Below are 21,061 nucleotides of genomic sequence, written 5' to 3' on the forward strand. Positions count from 1 at the left end.
TGTGTGTGTGTGTGTGTGTAAGAAATATGCTTTGACTTGTGTACTTGTAAGATGGCTTAAAAAACAAACTAAATGGTGAAAATCTAAAAATGTTTTCTGTGAGAGTTAGCTACAGTATAAAAACCATTATGCCTATGGAGAGTATTAAACACACACACACACACACACATATATATGTGTAATAATAGCCTATCCCTCGTTACAAGTAACACAAATATGTAATCAGATTACTTTTCAAGTAACTAGTAAAGCATTATTTTGAGTATTAAACTTTTAATAATTATTTTTTTTTGTTGTGTTGTGAGATATTATTTTTTGTTCTGTTGATTTAAACTTATTATTAAGTTGGCTTGAGAAAGCCAACTTACTGATCTACTATTTAAACTTATTATTATTATTATTCTTCTGAGACTAAAATTATCAACTCTAACTCCTCCTAGAGCTTTAACTCTACAGACTTCAAACTCAGCCCAGCTCTTCAAACTGATCTCGCCGGGTGTGCTATATCTTTTCTAACTGATCAGACTTATGGTTTTCATAAAAATGAAGATTAAAAATCATAAAAATCCCATAGACTTTCATTGACGGAATGTTCAGATGAGCCAAGCTCCAACTGTCAAAATTCAAATCTAAACAAACTGAAGCCCATTAGACTCAATCAAGCTTCGCCTCTATGTACTATTTCTAATCCATTTGAAATCATTCAAACTCATCTATATAATATTTCTAATCTATCTATATTTCTATTTATCTATCTATCATCAAACTATTTCTATCTATCTATCTATCTATCTATCTATCTATCTATCATCTGACTATTTATATCTATCTATCTATCTATCTATCTATCTATCTATCATCTGACTATTTATATCTATCTATCTATCTATCTATCTATCTATCTATTATCTGACTGTTTCTATCTATCTATCTATCTATCTATCTATCTATCTATCTATCTATCTATCTATCTATCTATCTATCTATCTATCATCTGACTATATCTATCTATCTATTTATCTATCTATCTATCTATCTATCTATCTTAGAATAATGCTAATAATGTTAGAAACATGCTAGTCACATGCTAATCATGCTAGAAACATGCTAGTAACTTGCTAATCATGCTAGTGACATGCTAGTCACTTGCTAATCATGCTATAAAAACATGCTAGCAACATGCTAGTCACTTGCTAATCATGCTAGAAACATACTAGCGACATGCTAGTCACTCGCTAATCATGCTAAAAACATGTTAGTGACATGCTAGTCACTTGCTAATCATGATAGAAACATGCTAGCGACATGCTAGTCACTTGCTAATCATGCTAGAAACATTCTAGCGACATGCTAGTAACTTGCTAATCATGCTAGTGACATGCTAGTCACTTGCTAAACATGCTAGAAACATGCTAGTGACATGCTAGTCAATCGCTAATCATGCTAGTGACATGCTAGTCACTTGCTAATCATGCTAGAAACATGCTAGCGACATGCTAGTCACTTGCTAATCATGCTAAAACTTTCTAGCGACATGCTAGTCACTCGCTAATCATGCTAAAAAAACATGCTAGCGACATGCTAGTCACTCGCTAATCATGCTAAAAAAACATGCAAGCGACATGCTAGTCACTCGCTAATCATGCTAAAAAACATGCTAGCGACATGCTAGTCACTCGCTAATCATGCTAAAAAAACATGCTAGTCACTTGCTAATCATGCTAGAAACATGCTAGCGACATGCTAGTCACTCGCTAATCATGCTAGAAACATGCTAGCGACATGCTAGTCACTTGCTAATCATGCTAGGAACATGCTAGCGACATGCTAGCAACTTGCTAATCATGCTAGTGACATGCTAGTCACTTGCTAATCATGCTAGAAACATGCTAGTCACTCGCTAATCATGCTAAAAAAAACATGCTAGCGACATGCTTGTCACTCGCTAATCATGCTAAAAAAAAACACATGCTAGTCACTTGCTAATCATGCTAAAAACATGCTAGCGACATGCTAGTCACTCGCTAATCATGCTAAAAACATGCTAGCGACATGCTAGTCACTCGCTAATCATGCTAAAAACATGCAAGCGACATGCTAGTCACTCGCTAATCATGCTAAAAACATGCTAGCGACATGCTAGTCACTCGCTAATCATGCTAAAAACATGCTAGTCACTAGCTAATCATGCTAGAAAACATGCTAGCGACATGCTAGTCACTCGCTAATCATGCTAGAAACATGCTAGCGACATGCTAGTCACTTGCTAATCATGCTAGGAACATGCTAGCGACATGCTAGCAACTTGCTAATCATGCTAGTGACATGCTAGTCACTTGCTAATCATGCTAGAAACATGCTAGTCACTCGCTAATCATGCTAAAAACATGCTAGCAACATGCTAGTCACTCGCTAATCATGCTAAAAACATGCTAGTCACTTGCTAATCATGCTAAAAACATGCTAGCGACATGCTAGTCACTCGCTAATCATGATAAAAACATGCCTGGTGACATGCTAGTCAATCGCTAATCATGCTAAAAACATGCTAGCGACATGCTAGTCACTCGCTAATCATGCTAGAAACATGTTAGCGACATGCTAGTAACTTGCTAATCATGCTAGTGACATGCTAGTCACTTGCTAATCATGCTAGAAACATGTTAGCGACATGCTAGTTACTCGCTAATCATGCTAAAAACATGCTAGTCACTTGCTAATCATGCTAAAAAAAAACATGCTAGCGACATGCTAGTCACTTGCTAATCATGCTAGAAACATGCTAGCGACATGCTAGTCACTCACTAATCATGCTATAAACATGCTAGTGACATGCTAGTCAATTGCTAATCATGCTAGAAACATGCTAGCGACATGCTAGTAACTAGCTTATCATGCTAGAAAACATGCTAGTAACTTTGCTAATCATGCTAATGACATGCTAGTCACTTGCTTTATTTAAACTTCTTAAACTTTTCAAACTTTTCAAACTTTCTAAACTTTTCAAACTTTCTGTTCAGGCTTTCTCAAGCCAACTTAAAGTTTGTCTTGACGAACTTTTTTATCTAGTTATTATTATTATTCTTCTGAGACTAAAATTATCAACTCTATCTCCTCCTAGAGCTTTAACTCTACAGACTTCAAACTCAGCCCAGCTCTTCAGACTGATCTCGCCAGGTGTGCTATACCTTTTCTAACTGATCAGACTAATGGTTTTCATAAAAATGAAGATTAAAAATCATAAAAAATCCCATTGTCTTTCATTGACGGAATGTTCAGATGAGCCAAGCTCCAACTGTCAAAATTCAAATCTAAACAAACTGAAGCCCATTAGACTCAATCAAGCTTCGCCTCTATGTACTATTTCTAATCCATTTGAAATCATTCAAACTCATCTATCTAATATTTCTAATCTATCTATCTTTCTATTTATCTATCTATCATCAAACTATTTCTATCTATCTATCTATCTATCTATCTATCTATCTATCTATCATCTGACTATTTATATCTATCTATCTATCTATCTATCTATCTATCTATCTATCTATCATCTATCTATCTATCTATCTATCATCTGACTATTTATATCTATCTATCTATCTATCTATCTATCTATCTATCTATCTATCTATCTATCTATCTATCTATCTATCTATCTATCTATCCTAGCAACATGCTAATAATGTTAGAAACATGCTAGTCACATGCTAATCATGCTAGAAACATGCTAGCGACATGCTAGTAACTTGCTAATCATGCTAGTGACATGTTAGTCACTTGCTAATCATGCTAGAAACATGCTAGCGACATGCTAGTCACTCGCTAATCATGCTAAAACATGCTAGTCACTTGCTAATCATGCTAAAAAAACATGCTAGCGACATGCTAGTCACTCGCTAATCATGCTAAAAACATGCTAGTGACATGCTAGTCACTTGCTAATCATGCTAGAAACATGCTAGCGACATGCTAGTAACTTGCTAATCATGCTAGTGACATGCTAGTTACTTGCTAATCATGCTAGAAATGTGCTAGTGACATGCTAGTCACTTGCTAATCATGCTAGAAAACATGCTAGCGACATGCTAGTCAATCGCTAATCATGCTAAAAACTTGCTAGCGACATGCTAGTCACTCGCTAATCATGCTAAAAACATGCTAGCGACATGCTAGTCACTCGCTAATCATGCTAAAAACATGCTAGCGACATGCTAGTCACTCGCTAATCATGCTAAAAACATGCTAGGGACATGCTAGTCACTCGCTAATCATGCTAAAAACATGCTAGTGACATGCTAGTCACTTGCTAATCATGCTAGAAACATGCTAGCGACATGCTAGTTACTTGCTAATCATGTTAGTGACATGCTAGTCACTTGCTAATCATGCTAGAAACATGATAGCGACATGCTAGTCACTCGCTAATCATGCTAAAAACATGCTAGCGACATGCTAGTCACTCGCTAATCATGCTAAAACATGCTAGCAACATGTTAGTCAATCGCTAATCATGCTAAAAACATGCTAGTGACATGCTAGTCACTCGCTAATCATGCTAAAACATGCTAGCGACATGCTAGTCACTCGCTAATCATGCTAAAAACATGCTAGCGACATGCTAGTCACTCGCTAATCATGTTAGAAACATGCTAGCGACATGCTAGTCACTCGCTAATCATGCTAGAAACATGCTAGCAACATGCTAGTAACTTGCTAATCATGCTAGTGACATGCTAGTCACTTGCTAATCATGCTAGAAACATGCTAGCAACATGCTAGTAACTTGCTAATCATGCTAGTGACATGCTAGTCACTTGCTAATCATGTTAGAAACATGCTAGCGACATGCTAGTCACTCGCTAATCATGCTAAAAACATGCTAGTCACTTGCTAATCATGCTAGAAACATGCTAGCGACATGCTAGTCACTCGCTAATCATGCTAGAAACATGCTAGCGACATGCTAGTAACTTGCTAATCATGCTAGTGACATGCTAGTCACTTGATAATCATGCTAGAAACATGCTAGTCACTCGCTAATCATGCTAAAAACATGCTAGTCACTTGCTAATCATGCTAAAAAACATGCTACCGACATGCTAGTCACTTGCTAATCATGCTAGAAACATGCTAGTGACATGCTAGTCACTCGCTAATCATGCTAAATACATGCTAGTGACATGCTAGTCACTTGCTAATCATGCTAGAAACATGCTAGCGACATGCTAGTCACTCGCTAATCATGCTAGAAACATGCTAGTAACTTTGCTAATCATGCTAATGACATGCTAGTCACTTGCTTTATTAAACTTCTTTAAATTTTCAAACTTTTCAAACTTCAAACTTTTGAAACTTCAAACTTTTCAAACTTTTCAAACTTTCTGTTCAGGCTTTCTCAAGCCAACTTAAAGTTTGTCTTGACGAACTTTTTTATCTAGTTTACAGTTACTATTTCAAATACGTAAGTTTTCCCAGTTACTTACACGATTTTGCTGCTGATCTATTCAACCATAAGCAAAAATGACTTTAGATCAACATAACATTTGTGTTTTGTTGCTTTGTGATTGAGAAGAAAGTGTTCAACTTTCTTTCTTTCTTTTTTTTTTGCGTTCTATTCTTTATGCAATCCAGCACAGCTGAAAGGGCTTAAAAGGGCCTGAGTCTTATTCTTTTCACTTTTAGTGTGAAAGGGCTTTTATTTGCCAGAAATAGCACTTTCTGTATTAAAAACAAACAAGCAACCCAATACCAGATGAGAAAATGTAACGCACAAGTAACTTAACGCATTCCTTTCCATAAAAAGTAACTAAAATAATTAGTCACATTTTTACGGAATATTATAATGAATTACTTTTAAAAGTAACTTTCCCCAACACTGCTAACCATAGTTTAAAAGTTTAAAAACACATGGTTACTACAGTTTACTATAATAAAACCATGGTTAATTTTCATAAGGGTAGTAGCTTACATTTAAATCAAATGTATGATCTGAAATGAGTCATCTATCAGTTTCAGTGCTATGTGTGAAAGTGATGATATGCATGTAATGATGTCCAGGGCCCGTATTCATAAAGATTCTAAGAATCCTCTCAGAAAAATCTTAATTTAGCTTAAAAACTTTTACGTAGGAGTCTCAGCTTAAGAGCGATTCGGGACCGATCCGAGAGCAACTCTGAGTAAGAAAAAGACAAAAACTTTCATCTTAGTGAGGAGGCGGGGTTGACCCCGTTGCTATGTATGACACAGTCTTTTGAAGACTGTGATTGGCTGGTGTTCCAAGAAGGAAAAAAGAGTGATTTTAAGTATAGGGTCTATTCTAATCCTTAACTTTGTATTTACATGCATAATTTTTCCTATTTGACCACTCTCTCTCTCTCTCTCTCTCTCTCTCTCTCTCTCTCTCTCTCTCTCTCTCTCTCTCTCTCTCTCTCTCTCTCACACACACACACAAACACACATTGTGTATATAAATCCTTTTTTTTTATTTACCATGCTTTTAATTTCCTTTAAGGTATTTGATTGGCTTAGAAAGATAAAAATTGTTCCACTCATTCCAGTTACACTGATTGCTGTCTGTTTAAGTGGTGGTTTGAATGTTGGTTTTAATGTATCAAACATGGAATCAAAACCAAGAAGGGCGAGAAAGCCCAACTGTACAGAGGAGCAGTGTTTACTGTTAGCCCAGTTAGTGGATGAACACAAGGCTATTCTTAAAGGAAAATTCGGGCCGGGTGTCACAGCACAGGACAAGAAGCAGACATGGGAGCGTATAGCACAAACTATTAACAGTTCATTCCCCTGCTTGTGCGGACCAGTGAAGACTGCGAGAAACGCTGGTATGTGCTGCAATCAAAAGCCAGAGAGGAAACTGCAGCACACAAGCAGGAGTCATCACGCACAGGTGAGTGCTATAACACTTCTTTTAAACCGCTGACAAACTTATCTCAAACAATTATATGTATACTGTACAGGTGGTCCACTGTATTGTTTTCTGGGGGGGGGGGGGGGATGGGGGGGGTCACACATCTTAGGTCACTCAGAAACAAGTATTTTTGAAGGAGGGCACAGACAGCTCAATGATTCAGCTGGTGGAACTACAAAAATGGTAATTTTAAAAAAACCAACAGCCAAGTAACACAATATAAAGACACATTTTTTTTTGATTTAGGCTTGTTTATTTTTGGTATTTCTATCTGGCATTCTATAAACTGAAAAAAACAAAAAAACAAATTGCCCTAAATTTATTTTAAATAACAGATTAAATGTTTTCTCCTTTCAGTAGCACAGAGCCTTCAGCAGAGGAATGGGGAGCGTCGACATCGCCGATGGGTGACCCTCAGCCCGAAGCGCCTCATTCCCTGCCACCGCAGCTGCTCCAACACCATCCCTATAGACAAAAAACTGGAGATGGAGATGGATGTCCTAAAGCAGCAGAAAATAGTACTCCATCTACAGGAGGAGTACTACAAAAATACAGATTGAGCTACTCAAAAATAAAACTAATAACAAATAATATCTTTTTTGTGTCTTCATAATATCTTTCTAATGAAAATGCTGGCTAGTGTCTGTTTAGTCATGATTTTTGAAATGCAAATTAGGAAACCGGGCTCTGTAAGGATTCGCACTTTGGGACAGATCCCTCCCTTGTGGAGGATATTCTTCATCATCCTCTTCATCAGCCCGATTGTCCGTGGGAGGGTCTGCGATTTGTCTAGCTTTACAGATGTTATGAAGCACTGCACAGGCTGTTATCATTTTGCAGACCTTTCCTGGTGCCAGTCGCACCTCTCCATGCAAAATGTGAAAGTGCCTCTTTAGTTGACCAATACCCCGCTCAGTACGGCTCGTGTTTTCTTGTGAGCTCTGTGAGTTCATGAAAATGAACAGAATTCGGTTGATATTTTCAAAACATAATGGTGGGTTATTTATGGGAAGTAGAGTAGCCTACAAATACTACTGCAACACATGTGTTGTTCTCTAAATTTGAAGTCCACACACATTAAGTGTATGTTGTCACTGTTACCTGTGACCCCTGGTCAGGACGGAGGTAAGGTGTGAGGAGCCATGGTTTACAAGTCAAGGTGCAATAATTCGGATGTGGGTTCCATCAATTACTCCGACAACACCAGGGAAGCCTGCTAGATTCATAAATGCAGTTTTTTGAGTCTGTAAGCTGGGAATGTCCAGTGGAAACGAAATGAACTGCGACACAATAAGAGGTTCTGAAAGTGCTGTAATTGTTTGTGTGATCACTCTGCTTACAGAAGGTTGTGACAGACCCAAATCATCACTACTGCATTGTTGCATTTTCCCAGTTGGCAAATTGATTACTTTCAGTTCTGGCGCTATGGCATTTCTGCGCTGTGTCGGAGATGTTAGCGCGTCTCTAATAAGATCAGTCACAAACACGATCCCTGCACGATCTAATCTATAGCGTCTTATTAACTCCCTGTCATCTATCGTCTGCAACACATTTCTTCTCCCTCTTCGTCTTTCTGCCATTTTCTCCTCTGCTAAAGAAACTCTTAAGCCTCTTAAAATTCCTCGTCCGTGCTCCTAACAAGTTTTGACATTAAGACCTCTTTTAAGGGTTAAGATGGCTTTCTGAATTACTTTTTTCTTTACTAGGATTTTTTCTTTAATTTTAAGAGTAAACGCCCACATTTCTAAGAATTTTCTTAGAATTTTGTCACTAGGAGCTACTTTTTGCATAAAGATTCTTTATGAATACGGGCCCAGAATGATTAATTCATTGCATGTGCTTGTGTATTTGCATATATTTGCATAGCTTAATTACCTGAGTCTCACATTACACCGGTTTTGATGTCAGATATTTTGGAAAAATAAATGATGTTGTTTTCAAGCACAAATGTTTAAGGCATAATAAATCACATACGAGAGTATTTCTTCATTCTCTTTTGGTCAGTTTGAATGAGTATTTAACCTGTCTGTGAACTTCAGGACCTAAACGTCCCACAAACTTGCTGAATCAACAAAAATGTGTGTGAGTGACAGAGTGAAAGTCAGTCCAGACAGATGCTCAGAAAGTTTAGACCGACCAGATGTTTGCATCTGTCCAGTCTGATCAGCAGTTCTTTCATTATTTAGGCTGATTAATCCAAAATACATAAATAAACCCAGAATTCCCCCATCATCATTAGAAGACAGACTGTGAGGATTTTGTTATTTTTTTTGCATGCTGCGTTGCCAGTGAATGATAAAATCAGACATACACAAGTCACTTTAGTGTTTTTACATTTATGCATTTAGACGCTTTTATCTAAAGTGACTTACAGTGCATTCAGGCTAACATTTTTTTTAACGGTACTTGTGTTCCCTGGGAATCAAACCCATGACCTTTTGCACAGCTAACACAATGCTCTACCACTGAGCCACAGGCTTTAGGTTTAGGTTTTCTTCTATAGGTTTGTTCACTTCACACACAGAAAGAATCTGTGGGACAGATCCCAGAGACGAATGTGTGGGACGTGTGCATGACTTCAGTCCCGTCTGATTGGTGTCTCGAGGGCTCCATAAAAGGAGAGAGTATTCGGAGCCAGAGACGCTCCTGAGAGACAGAAGCACCACAGCGTCACACAGAAGAGCTGGAGAACCATCACGATGACACACACAATCTGAAATGAAGACATGAGCGCTTTGGAAGAACTGCTGTGGATGTAGTCTGGAGAGTTTCTGCCGTTGCAAAACAGAGACGTGTGAGTTTTCTGGGCCGGACCTCGAACCCCACAGTGTTTTATCGCTGGACTAATACAATAGCATGCTTTAGATGCATCAGTAACTCTAATATAATGTAATGTCTGATCTATCTTCTCTTTAGATGGTTTGTGTTTCTCGGGTTGGATCAGGCTGGTGAGTGAGAGACTCTGTCTGGACAATAGTCTCTCTGTCATGACGGTGTACAGTTACACAGCTGGTGTGAGGAGTAACTATATATAGATTGATGTAGTGATGGCCAGAAGGTGGATGTACAAAAACAAACTTTAAAAGAGTTACAAGTGCAAAAGGATCTCTCCACAGGCTGAGATTTACCACAAGTGATTCTTAAATGAAATATAGTTTTATTATCTTTTGTGCTTGTGGAGTTTGTTCTTGTGTCAGATCCATGAGCTCCTTCTTTTCTTCTTGCCATGGGCAACTACGCATTTACTGCAGGTACAGTAAGACATCCGTCTCTGTTCCTTCATTCATTCACCAAATACACTGCTGCATTTTACATTTCAGCTTTTTAAGTAAGTTTGTTTCTTGCTCGATTGTGCTTGGTGTATTTGATTTGCATGTTTTATTTCTCATAAAATCATAATGTATTATGTTGCTCTTTTCATTATTATTTATAATCGAGAGTATTTAATATATAGTTTTGAAGGACGGTCATTTCTAAATGATGGTTTGGCCCGTGGCACCTTGTTTCCCGAAGAAGTGTGTGCATTATTTTCCACGTGTTGCATCTCTTCGTCACAGATGTTGAAGATTTCAAGTGCATCGTGTCGACTCTGGAGAACCGGCGCATTCTGAGCGAGCACAGCAGCCTGCAGAACATGCTCTCTCTGAATCATGTCAGTAAGTCATCACGTATTAAACGACTGCATGAACAAGCCGTGACACTTGAGATATCCTGCATGTAGTCTCATCCAAACCTGCTGTAGCTCCTCAGATATAGACAGAAGCTGTGTCACGTTCGGACAGAAAGACTCAGGATGTCCTTGAGTTATATTTAACTTCTCAGTCTTAATTGGTGTGAATGCACATACTGCACACATCCTAACAACTCACACACTGCTATGACTGATACTGTACACAACAGTGTGATGCTTTCCTAATTCATTAAATTACAGTATTTCTGGAATACAGTTGTTTAAGATGAAACCATATGAGACAAGACACATATTAGAACCTAAACCAGAAGTCTAGAGAATCAAATCTCATGCTCTATAAAGATATTGAGTGTTTTGTGCTTATTGCTTCTCTTTGCAGGCTGTCGAGGAGGAAACAGGACAGGAAGTGAATCAGGAAGCAGACCTGCTGGCCCTCAAGTTTCTGTACAGTAACACAGACTCTACAGTAAGCCAAGAAAGAGATATTATTCTGTGGAGTTTCCCTAATGAGGTTTCCAGACCTTTCCGTCAGTCGAATGCCTCAGAAGTACAGTATTAGCTTATACTCAAGTCATTTATTGTTTATTCCCATTTATTTTAGTTAAAGTATAAAGTATAAGTATAAATGTTAGTGTTTTATTTTAATTATAGGCTGCACACCAAAAATTATATTGCTTTTGTTACATATATGACAATTGCGTTTTGAATTTAATTTCAGTGTTAATTATTAGCAATAGGAAATGGTTCAGACTATTTCAGTCTAAAAATGTTGACTAAAACAGCAGTCTTCATTAATCTTCAGCAGAGTTTTTGGGCCTAATGCTCACCTTCAGGGGCCCTAGTGTGTAATGCATTACTGAGTAATTAATTAATGAATTAAATTAATTATAGTAATTATATATCATTATATTAAATATGTATTATTGCTATATAATTAATAATTTAATTACTTTTGGCTTGAAAAGTAAAGTAAGGGAATTGATTTTTCTGTAAGATGTAATTGCATTAAATATTCTATAGAATAAAAACAATTCTATACAAAATAATAGTGGATTTAACTTTTAATGTTAAAATGCATGCATCTTCTCCCTTTAAATACTTTGGTCAGTTCGAGAATAATTTATGCAGTTTTATATTATTAATCTGAAAGAATTAAAAGAGCAGTTTCATGTCTATCCTCGTATTGCTCAACTCTTTGAGGCTGAGATATATATATATACACTAGACTATTATTATTTTTTTTTTTTTTTAGTTATTTATTAGTTATTAGTGATTGTTGTTGTTATCTAATTACACTGTTGAACTCAACACTGCCTAGGCTTTTGTGGCCCCTGGCAGTTTGAGGCCCCTAGAGGACAAACTTCTTAGGATTGTCCCTTTGACTCTGTTGTTCAGGAGCCTGTCAGCAGCTCTTCTTCTGGCACGACTCCGCTCCCGGAGCATCTCTCGCCGTCATTAGCCGCTAAACCCCGAGGGGCCCCGCAGGGCCCCGGCACTATGGAGCAGATGAGAGCAGAGCTCCGAGAGCTACGAGATGAACTGGACACGCTGAAGACTCAGCACAAGTTTGTGTAATATGAAGGCATGCTGTTTGGGGATTCTTACCCTTGTATTTCTGTAACTGCAACGGCATTGTGTTTCAGAAAAGAGATCAAACTGCTCATGAACGAACTAGATGAAGAAAAGAAGATGCGTTTGTCACTGCAAGTAAGCACGAGGACGAGTCAAGAGCCTCTAGAGTAGATGTTAAACAGTTTCATTCATCAGCAGTGCTGGGGAAAGTTACTTTTAATTGTTACTCCATAGAAAAGTAACTCATTTTATGGAAAGTAATGCATTTTGTTACTTTTTGTCACCGGGGCTGGGCTTGCTTATTTGTTCTTTAATAACCAAAAACCCAAAAGTTATATTTTTGGCAACTGTAAAGGCTGTAAAATACTTACTTGAAAATGAAACTCAGATATTTTGCTGTAGCGTTACTTGAAAGATGTACTCTGAGATTACGTAACATACTTGTAATGTGTTCATAACTTCATAACCTCACTATGACCGCTCACTTGTGCTCTCTTACACTTCAGATTGATGTAGAGCGTCTCAAGAAACGCATGTCCAAGTGAGCGCCTCTCCATCGGCCGCTCGCAGCCGTCAGACACGCCACAAACTCAAGTGTGCAACGAAGAACTTCCAAAGACTGAGGAAGAACTCTTGAGAATGTGTATCCAGACTCACTGAACTCATATTGCGTTGCATGTGTTGTATAAAACACCTTTTGGGTTCTAAACCATGAAAGAGAGAGCAACCTGTCTGTTTCCATAAAATGCATTGATCACTTAGACTAATTAACATCAGACCTTATATTTAATTTCATCTTCATCTTTCATCTAACAGCCTTTTTTGCAGGAGGATTCTAAACTCAAAGAATACTGTAAGACTTTTTCACCAGGGCTGCATTTATTTGATCAAAAATACAGTAAAAAAGTGAAATATTATTAGAATGTAAAACAGATGTTTTCTGTGTGAATCTGTGTTAAACTGTAATGTATTTCTGTGATGTGCAGCTGTATTTTCAGCATCATTACTCCAGTCTTCAGTGTCACATGATCTTCAGAAATCATTCTAATATGATGATTTGCTGTGTTTCTAATTCTCTCTATTGAAAACAGTTGTGCTGCTAAATGTTTGTGTAAACTGTGATGCATTTATTCAGAAGTCTGATGAACAGGAAGTTTAAAAAATATATATATATAATTTTCTGTAACAATATAAAAGTCTCTTTTGATAAATTAAAAAAAAAAAAAGCAATCTTCAAACAAAAAGTTACTTGACCCCCAAATATGAAATGGTAGCATGTTTTCACATTGCTATTATATTTACACATGCATGAGTATATCACAGTTTAATTTTAAATGCAGTGAGCAGAAACGCAAGAAGTGAAGTGATGTAAAAAGGAAAAAACAATGGTAACAACAGCGTTAAAACAAAGACAATTACAATAATACCATAAATATCACATAGAGGCAAAAACAAGAAAAATATATATTAACAAAAATATTTACATAAAAGCAAATAAAGCTGTCCTTTCACGAAGAGAATAAAACAAAGAGTAAGTCACAGTTCTGAAGGGACCCTGAGAGGCCCCAGAGTTTAACCGCTGCTTCAGTTACTGACCGAGAGCCAGCGCTTCGCTCTGGAGACACCGGATCAGAAGTTGGAGTCTTCACAGGGGATCGGTCTGAACGTCACATCTTTATTTTCCTCCAGCAGAAGATCATAGCGACAAAGAGGCCCGCTGAAACACAAAACAACAAATCTGAAGAAAACCATCTGACTTTTCGTCTCTGTCTGGTTTAAGATGTGTACTAACTAGCATCCATTTAATCTTCATGTCTGAATAAAGTGCTCTGTTGTGACAGCACTGCGGAGTTCATTCATACTGCTGTGTGATCCCATGTTCGATGACTATGATGAACATTTCAGGAGACAAGAGCCGTTACAGCACTGTTTAAAAGCCTGGGGTTGGTAAGATGTTTCTAAAAGAAGTCTCTTCTGCTCAGCAAGGCTGCATTTATTTGATCAAAAATACAGTAAAAACTGAAATATTTTAATAATTCCAAATAACTGTTTTCCGTTTTAATCTCTGTTAAAGTGTAATTTATTTCTGTGATGCACAGCTGTATTTTCAGCATCATTACTCCAGTCTTCAGTGTCACATGATCTTCAGAAATCATTCTAATATGATGATTTGCTGCTCAAGAAACATTTCTGATTATTATCAATGTTGAAAACAGTTGTGCTGATTAATATTTTTGTGGAAACCGTGATGCATTTAATTTTTTTTCAGGATTCACAGATGAATAGAAAGTTCAAATAAAAGCATTTATTTGAAATAGAAATCTTTTGGAACATTATTAATTATTCTGATCAACTGAATGCAGCAGTTTTGAGTATGTTTGGAGTCACCTCCATCATCAGACACACTTGTATGACACCTTGATGTCTCACGCGTGAATTAAATAAACACAGCTGTTGTTTGGCCTGAAGTCTTATAATATAGAGAACGGAGCAGCTCCAGTCTCTCTGCTGAGGTACAACAACAGCTCACACGTTCTGCTCGAGTTTGAGACGGACTCTCAGATGAAAGCACACACACCTGTGGTGGTTCTGTAGAGGAGTGAGGCGGATGCGCAGGAGCCGCAGTTTCTTCCGCGGCCCGAGTCCTTTCCCCGTACAGAACCGGAGCGTGACCTCTTTCACAGGCTGGACGTCTCGGTCAAACTGAGCCAGAACACTGCTCTCCACAAACCTCTCAAACATCAGGGATTTACTGGAAGAGAGATGACAAACATCAGCATCCATCTGGGAATACTCCTTATACAAGACGGAGACCGTCACTGACTTACTGATTGAGTTCAACTTGCGCCTCTTCCTTTCTGTTGCTTAATTTGATTGTTAGATATCCCCAGTGTGTTTTCTGGTTCCATGTGACAATATCAACCTTGTAACCGAACTCTGGTGGAGTCAAAAAACTGTTATACACATCTCAATGCTGAACCTAGTCACAGCTGATGGTAATAATGAATATAACAGAAATGCTCACTGCAGAATGGAGACGCTTTATTAGTTTGGAAGTATGTCCTGGTTTGTCCCCGCTGCAGCAGCGTGTCCCTCCAGCGCACAGCATCATAACCTGCACACAGCAGCGAACACACGTCCGTCTCAGAACAGGCCACTGATCACATGAAGCTCAGAGTTTTTTCTCAGTTTACCAAAATCAGGACATCCGTCCGGCGCGAACCTCCCACAGTCCATGCACTCCCCGTCCTGGAAGAGTGTGTAGGAGTCACAGGGGTACGCGGTGATGGGACACGAGCCGTTCAGTGAGCTCATGTAGAGCAACACTGACCTCTGATGGTCACACTTGAAATACTGCGAGCCTGCGGATCATTAGACAGGAGCTTTCTAAGAATGACAAAGGTTTAAAACCTACAGACTAAAATTAACACACACACATACACACACACGCACGCACGCACACAAACACACATATATACACACACACACACACACACACACACACACACACACACATATGATATATAGGTTGCACAGAGCATCTTGTACAATATATACAGTATGAAGAGAATGCTGAGCATCATGTTAAGTCTGGGGCATGAAGATATTCTTTCTTTCTCTTATTCAAAATTTTATTTTTACAATGAGAGTAGCATCTTGTAATTATGATATAATTCCTTACATTTTTATATGCTTTACATTTGAGAGTTTAGAGAGGTATGGTTAGAAAGCAAGTAAAACATTTAAATACTGAAAGACTGAAAATCAAGGCTTCTTTTTATTTAACTCGACAAGCATTTTTAAGTTGTACGTACACAAAAATACAAACTGCTGTTCAAAAGTCGGTAAGATTTGAAATATTTCTAAGTCTCTTCTGCTTCACTGAACAAAACAGTAATATTGTGAAATATTGTTACAATTTTAAATGACAGTTTTCTGTTCAAAGGTTCAGTACTATTCAACTGATAAAAAGTGATGGTAAAGACTTATAATGTTAGAAAAGATTTATATTTTGAATAAATGCTGTTCTTTTACACTTTTTATTCTTTATTATATTTTAATCTTGAAAAAATTAGAGCAGGTTCCCCAAAACATTCGTCAGAAATGTTTCTTGAGCAGCAAATCATCATATTAGAATGATTTCTGAAGATCATGTGACACTGAAGACTGGAGTAATGATGCTGAAAATACAGCTGCACATCACAGAAATAAATTACAGTTTAACAGAGATTCACATAGAAAACTGTTACTTTAAAAAGTAAAAATATTTCACAATATTACAGTTTTTTCTGTATTTTTATTCAAATAAATGCAGCCTTGGTGAGCAGAAGAGACTTCTTTAATTTATTAAAATGGTAAAAAGCTGACCTGAAAAGATGGTTCTGGGGCATCCAGGCTGATCCGCTCCACCGTTGGCGTAATAGTCGATGTGACCCAGGAGATCACGATAGCCCAGCGCTGCAAGAGAAGGCCAACAATGAATTAACTAGCTCTAGATTATCACTGAGTATGGTGCTGGTGGTGTCGGCGTATGGAAACGGCTGCGAGTGCTCGTTTCCTGAAGCCAATCAAGAGCTTCATCTCGAGAAACGTCTCCGTGTTGTGTGAGAAACACACCGTCCATGTCTGTGTGCAGGGCCTCCACGAACTGGGCATCAGACGGGTCGAGACGCTTACTGGGAGGCTGACCGTTAAACTCCGGCCCTGCTGGATCCAGCGCTGAGTGAGACACGGAAACATCATTATCAATCACACACCGAAACTGAAGACGGCTCGAAGCTTCAGGAGGAGAACGGATGAATCTCACCTGTTATTCTGCCAATTCTTCCATTAAAATTAGCCCCAGTGAAACCTGAAATGTGGGCCCCTAGACTGACACCAATCAGGTGTATGGAGCTGAGATTGGCCCCGTTGACCTGTAATTTCAACACACACACACACACACACACACACACACACACACACACACACACACACACACACACACACACACACACACACGTTTACCTCACAGATGAATACGAAAAAAAGCCACAGGAAACACTGTGGTGAACATTTCATAAGAATGTCTCTCTATATTGTTTTAGCATGTCTTGAATCTATAAACAACTTAATTGATTAATATTATTATTTTTTTTCTGGTTATCAAATGAAGGCATAAAACATTAATTTAATTTATTATTTATCTTTTAATTACTGAAAATTAAGCAAACTTTATTTTGTCAGACAAAGGGGATTTACTACTTTTGATTGATTAATTAATTCAAAGTTTGACAAATTCTGTCACATTAAACTGTGAATTCTGTTTTAATGACTGGATAAAGACTATGCTGCGTAATTTTACTGCTTATCATGCGTCCACTTGCCTGATGTGAACATAAAATATCTTATATACCACCACTGGTGACAGGGCCAGTGTAATGGAAATATACAGGTGCTGGTCATATAATTAGAATATCATCAAAAAGTTGATTTATTTCACTAATTTCATTCAAAAAGTGAAACTTGTATATTATATTCATTCATTACACACAGACTGGTATATTTCAAATGTTTATATCTTTTAATTTTGATGATTATAACTAAAAACTAAGGAAAATCCCAAATTCAGTATCTCAGAAAATTAGAATATTGTGAAAAGGTTCAATATTGAAGACACCTGGTGCCACACTCTAATCAGTTAATTAACTCAAAACACCTGCAAAGGCCTTTAAATGGTCTCACAGTCTACTTCTGTAGTCTACACAATCATGGGGAAGACTGCTGACTTGACAGTTGTCCAAAAGACGACCATTGACACCTTGCACAAGGAGGGCAAGACACAAAAGGTCATTGCAAAAGAGGCTGGATGTTCACAGAGCTCTGTGTTCCAAGCACATTAATAGAGAGGCGAAGGGAAGGAAAAGATGTGGTAGAAAAAAAGAGTACAAGCAATAGGGATAACCGCACCCTGGAGAGGATTGTGAAACAAAACCCATTCAAAAATGTGGGGGAGATTCACAAAGAGTGGACTGCAGCTGGAGTCAGTGCTTCAAGAACCTCTACACACAGACGTATGCAAGACATGGTTTCAGCTGTCCATTCCTTGTGTCAAGCCACTCTTGAACAACAGACAGCGTCAGAAGCGTCTCGCTTCAAAAAGGACTGGACTGCTGCTGAGTAGTCCAAAGTTATGTGCTCTGATGAAAGTAAATTTAGCATTTCCTTTGGAAATCAGGGTCCTAGAGTCTGGAGGAAGAGAGGAGAGGCACACAATCCACGTTGCTTGAGGTCCAGTGTAAAGTTTCCACAGTCAGTGATGGTTTGGGGTGCCACTGTGTTTTCTGAGGTCCAAGGTCAACACAGCCGTATACCAGGAAGTTTTAGAGCACTTCATGCTTCCTGCTGCTGACCAACTTTATGGAGATGCAGATTTCATTTTCCAACAGGACTTGGCACCTGCACACAGTGCCAAAGCTTCCAGTACCTGGTTTAAGGACCATGGTATCCCTGTTCTTAATTGGCCAGCAAAACTCGCCTGACCTTAACCTCATAGAAAATCTATGTGGTATTGTGAAGTGGAAGATGTGATATGCCAGACCCAAGAATGCAGAAGAGCTGAAGGCCACTATCAGAGTACTCAGGCTCTCATAACACCTGAGCAGTGCCACAGACTGATCGACTCCATGCCACGCCGCACTGCTGCAGTAATTCAGACAAAAGGAGCCCCAACTAAGTATTGAGTGCTGTACATGCTCATACTTTTCATGTTCATACTTTTCAGTTGGCCAAGATTTCTAAATATCCTTTCTTTGTATTGGTCTTAAGTAATCTTCTAATTTTCTGAGATACTGAATTTGGGATTTTCCTTAGTTGTCAGTTATAATCATCAAAATTAAAAGAAGTAAACATTTGAAATATATCAGTCTGTGTGTAATGAATGAATATAATATACAAGTTTAACATTTTGAATGGAATTAGTGAAATAAAATCAACTTATTGATGATATTCTAATTATATGACCAGCACCTGTATATTTACGAGATCTCGTCACACCCCTAAGTAATACCGAACTGGCTGAGGCTGAATAATTACATTTTTGTCTCATAGAGCTGCTCTGACTTGACTTGATCACACTGAGGAGCTCTCCTCTTACCTCCATCTTCTGGATGAGGTCGGTGAGGTTTGCGGCCACCTTGCGTGTGTTATCCACCACTTTCCAGTAGTTAATGTTGGTGGCTCCGCGGTTCCAGTCCACCACGATGACGTTCATGTCGTGGCGCAGCAGGAGGAGCTGCACGAACTCTGTGAGCCAGACGGGGGGCGAGCCGTTGGGCCGGTAGCCGTGGATGAGGAAGGTGCTCGGGGAGCTGAGGTTGAAGCGAGGGTTGCTGAAGGGCTCTCGGTGGGACAGCAGCTGAGCGCAGGACGCATTGACCCGAGTGTAGAGCAGTAACCTCACGTTCAGAGACGTCCCGGTCAGAGAGTGCTTCAGGCCCAGCTCCGTCATCTCCTCACACTCCTCAGCTGCAGGGAGAAAGAAGCAAGTCTTCTTCTGCATGCACACATCCATCACAGCTTTATTTGAGTGATACGACACTCATGCACGGTACATTTAAGACTTTCTGAAGTCCTTTTTAAGGCCAAGCTAAGAAAATGTAAGATATAAATTAGAGGGAAGTTTTAGTCATTTTGTTGTAGTCATTTTTAAATATATACATTTAAAATTTGTATCATTTTTATTTATTCATTTTAGTTGATTTACTTTTACTTATTTCAGTACTTCAAGTTAAACTAAATGAAAGTGAGAAATGTTCCCGTGGCAACTAGATAAAAAAAAAAAAACTTATTTTTTACAGTTCTAGTTAACTATAATAACCTTGCCACTAGAATACGGGAAATTTTTGTCGTGTTTTTCAGTGCAGATATTCTTAAATCAAGATACATTTACCTGAGAATCTAAATAACATACAAAATTCTTGTTTTTCTGAGAAATTTATCAAAATGAATAGAATTTATGATTGAAACAAGAACAAATCGCTGCCATAAACTCATAACTTAATTTTGCTAAATTTCACTTAATATTTTCATTCTGCATCTCAAGCAAATGAATTTGCATAATTGCTAAATACATTTTAAATATGAATTATGCATGATATAAGAAATTAAAGAATAGGAATTTTTATATTAAAAACAAACAAGCGAACCCAGCCCAGATGAGAAAAAGTAACATTACTTTCCATAAAGAGTTACTAAGTAACCGAATTAGTTACTTTTTCAGGGAGTAACACAATATTGCAATGCATTGTAACTTTCCCTAACACTGCTAAAGGCCTAACATACACTGCATGAGAAGAAGTGTGTGTGTGTGTGTGTGTGTGTGTGTGTGTGTGTGTGTGTGTGTGTGTTTTGGTAATTCCCGAAAGTGGGAGTAATGCTACATCTGTGGAGTTGTGTTAATATTTCAAGAGAACTTCCACCTTATATGAGACAGCACCCACCGTGAGTAATACAGAAACTCACAGCTCAATGCCTCACGCTGTTTCAGGCCACAAGGGTTAACCACGATGAAAAAAGAGCATTTGGAAGAATGTCATGTGCTTTCTTTTAAACAGTTCATTACAAGGGCAGAAAGAGGACATGGAAGGATTTGGATCAACATTACCTCTGAGAGCGTCAAACACCAGCAGCGTCACACACACCAGCCTCCAGACCTGTAGAGAGAGAGAGAGAGAGAGAGAGAGAGAGAGAGAGAGAGAGAGAGAGAGAGAGAGAGAGAGAGAACGAGGACGAGAGAACGAGAGAAAGAGAGAGAGAGAGAGAGAGAGAGAGAGAGTCTTAAGCGGATCTCACACACTTCTCATCTTTGCAGCTTCTTCTCTCACTTTAAACAC

The 21,061-nt window shown here is 38.3% G+C and overlaps 2 protein-coding genes and 1 long non-coding RNA gene across 6 annotated transcripts in view; 2 read left to right on the plus strand and 1 right to left on the minus strand.

The window, feature by feature from the left end:
* The first annotated feature begins 7,036 nt into the window (after positions 1–7,036).
* Positions 7,037–7,503, plus strand: LOC109096279. The gene is made up of 2 exons (XR_006153093.1): positions 7,037–7,108; positions 7,283–7,503. It is a non-coding gene; the product is annotated as an uncharacterized LOC109096279 (long non-coding RNA).
* Positions 7,504–9,560: 2,057 nt separating this feature from the next.
* On the plus strand, positions 9,561–13,353 carry si:dkey-71d15.2 (SH3 domain-containing kinase-binding protein 1). 4 transcript variants are annotated; one of them, XM_042711210.1, is made up of 8 exons: positions 9,561–9,719; positions 9,842–9,873; positions 10,123–10,176; positions 10,483–10,577; positions 10,996–11,082; positions 12,012–12,181; positions 12,260–12,323; positions 12,695–13,353. In XM_042711210.1, exons 3-8 carry the CDS (start codon positions 10,152–10,154, stop codon positions 12,731–12,733), a joined length of 480 nt encoding a protein of 159 aa, XP_042567144.1. In that variant the 5' UTR covers positions 9,561–9,719; positions 9,842–9,873; positions 10,123–10,151; the 3' UTR covers positions 12,734–13,353. The 4 variants fall into 4 exon arrangements, with proteins under 4 accessions (XP_042567144.1, XP_042567145.1, XP_042567143.1 ...); XM_042711211.1 differs by having other exon boundaries at positions 9,842–10,176; positions 10,483–10,581; XM_042711209.1 differs by having other exon boundaries at positions 9,842–10,176.
* Positions 13,349–21,061, minus strand: part of lipia (lipase, member Ia) — a 9,335-nt gene continuing 1,622 nt past the window's right edge. Inside the window, exons 2-11 of the mRNA XM_042711208.1 lie at positions 20,833–20,881; positions 19,324–19,694; positions 16,996–17,104; positions 16,806–16,907; positions 16,557–16,646; positions 15,383–15,550; positions 15,214–15,303; positions 15,017–15,125; positions 14,767–14,940; positions 13,349–13,905 (exon numbers count right to left, since the gene is read on the minus strand). Of these exons, the coding sequence (XP_042567142.1) occupies positions 13,818–13,905; positions 14,767–14,940; positions 15,017–15,125; positions 15,214–15,303; positions 15,383–15,550; positions 16,557–16,646; positions 16,806–16,907; positions 16,996–17,104; positions 19,324–19,694; positions 20,833–20,881 (1,350 nt within the window). The 3' untranslated portion in view covers positions 13,349–13,817. The remainder of the gene's footprint in view (positions 13,906–14,766; positions 14,941–15,016; positions 15,126–15,213; positions 15,304–15,382; positions 15,551–16,556; positions 16,647–16,805; positions 16,908–16,995; positions 17,105–19,323; positions 19,695–20,832; positions 20,882–21,061) is intronic.

This window comes from Cyprinus carpio, chromosome A21 (assembly GCF_018340385.1).
Source record: "Cyprinus carpio isolate SPL01 chromosome A21, ASM1834038v1, whole genome shotgun sequence".
Lineage (NCBI taxonomy): Eukaryota > Metazoa > Chordata > Actinopteri > Cypriniformes > Cyprinidae > Cyprinus > Cyprinus carpio.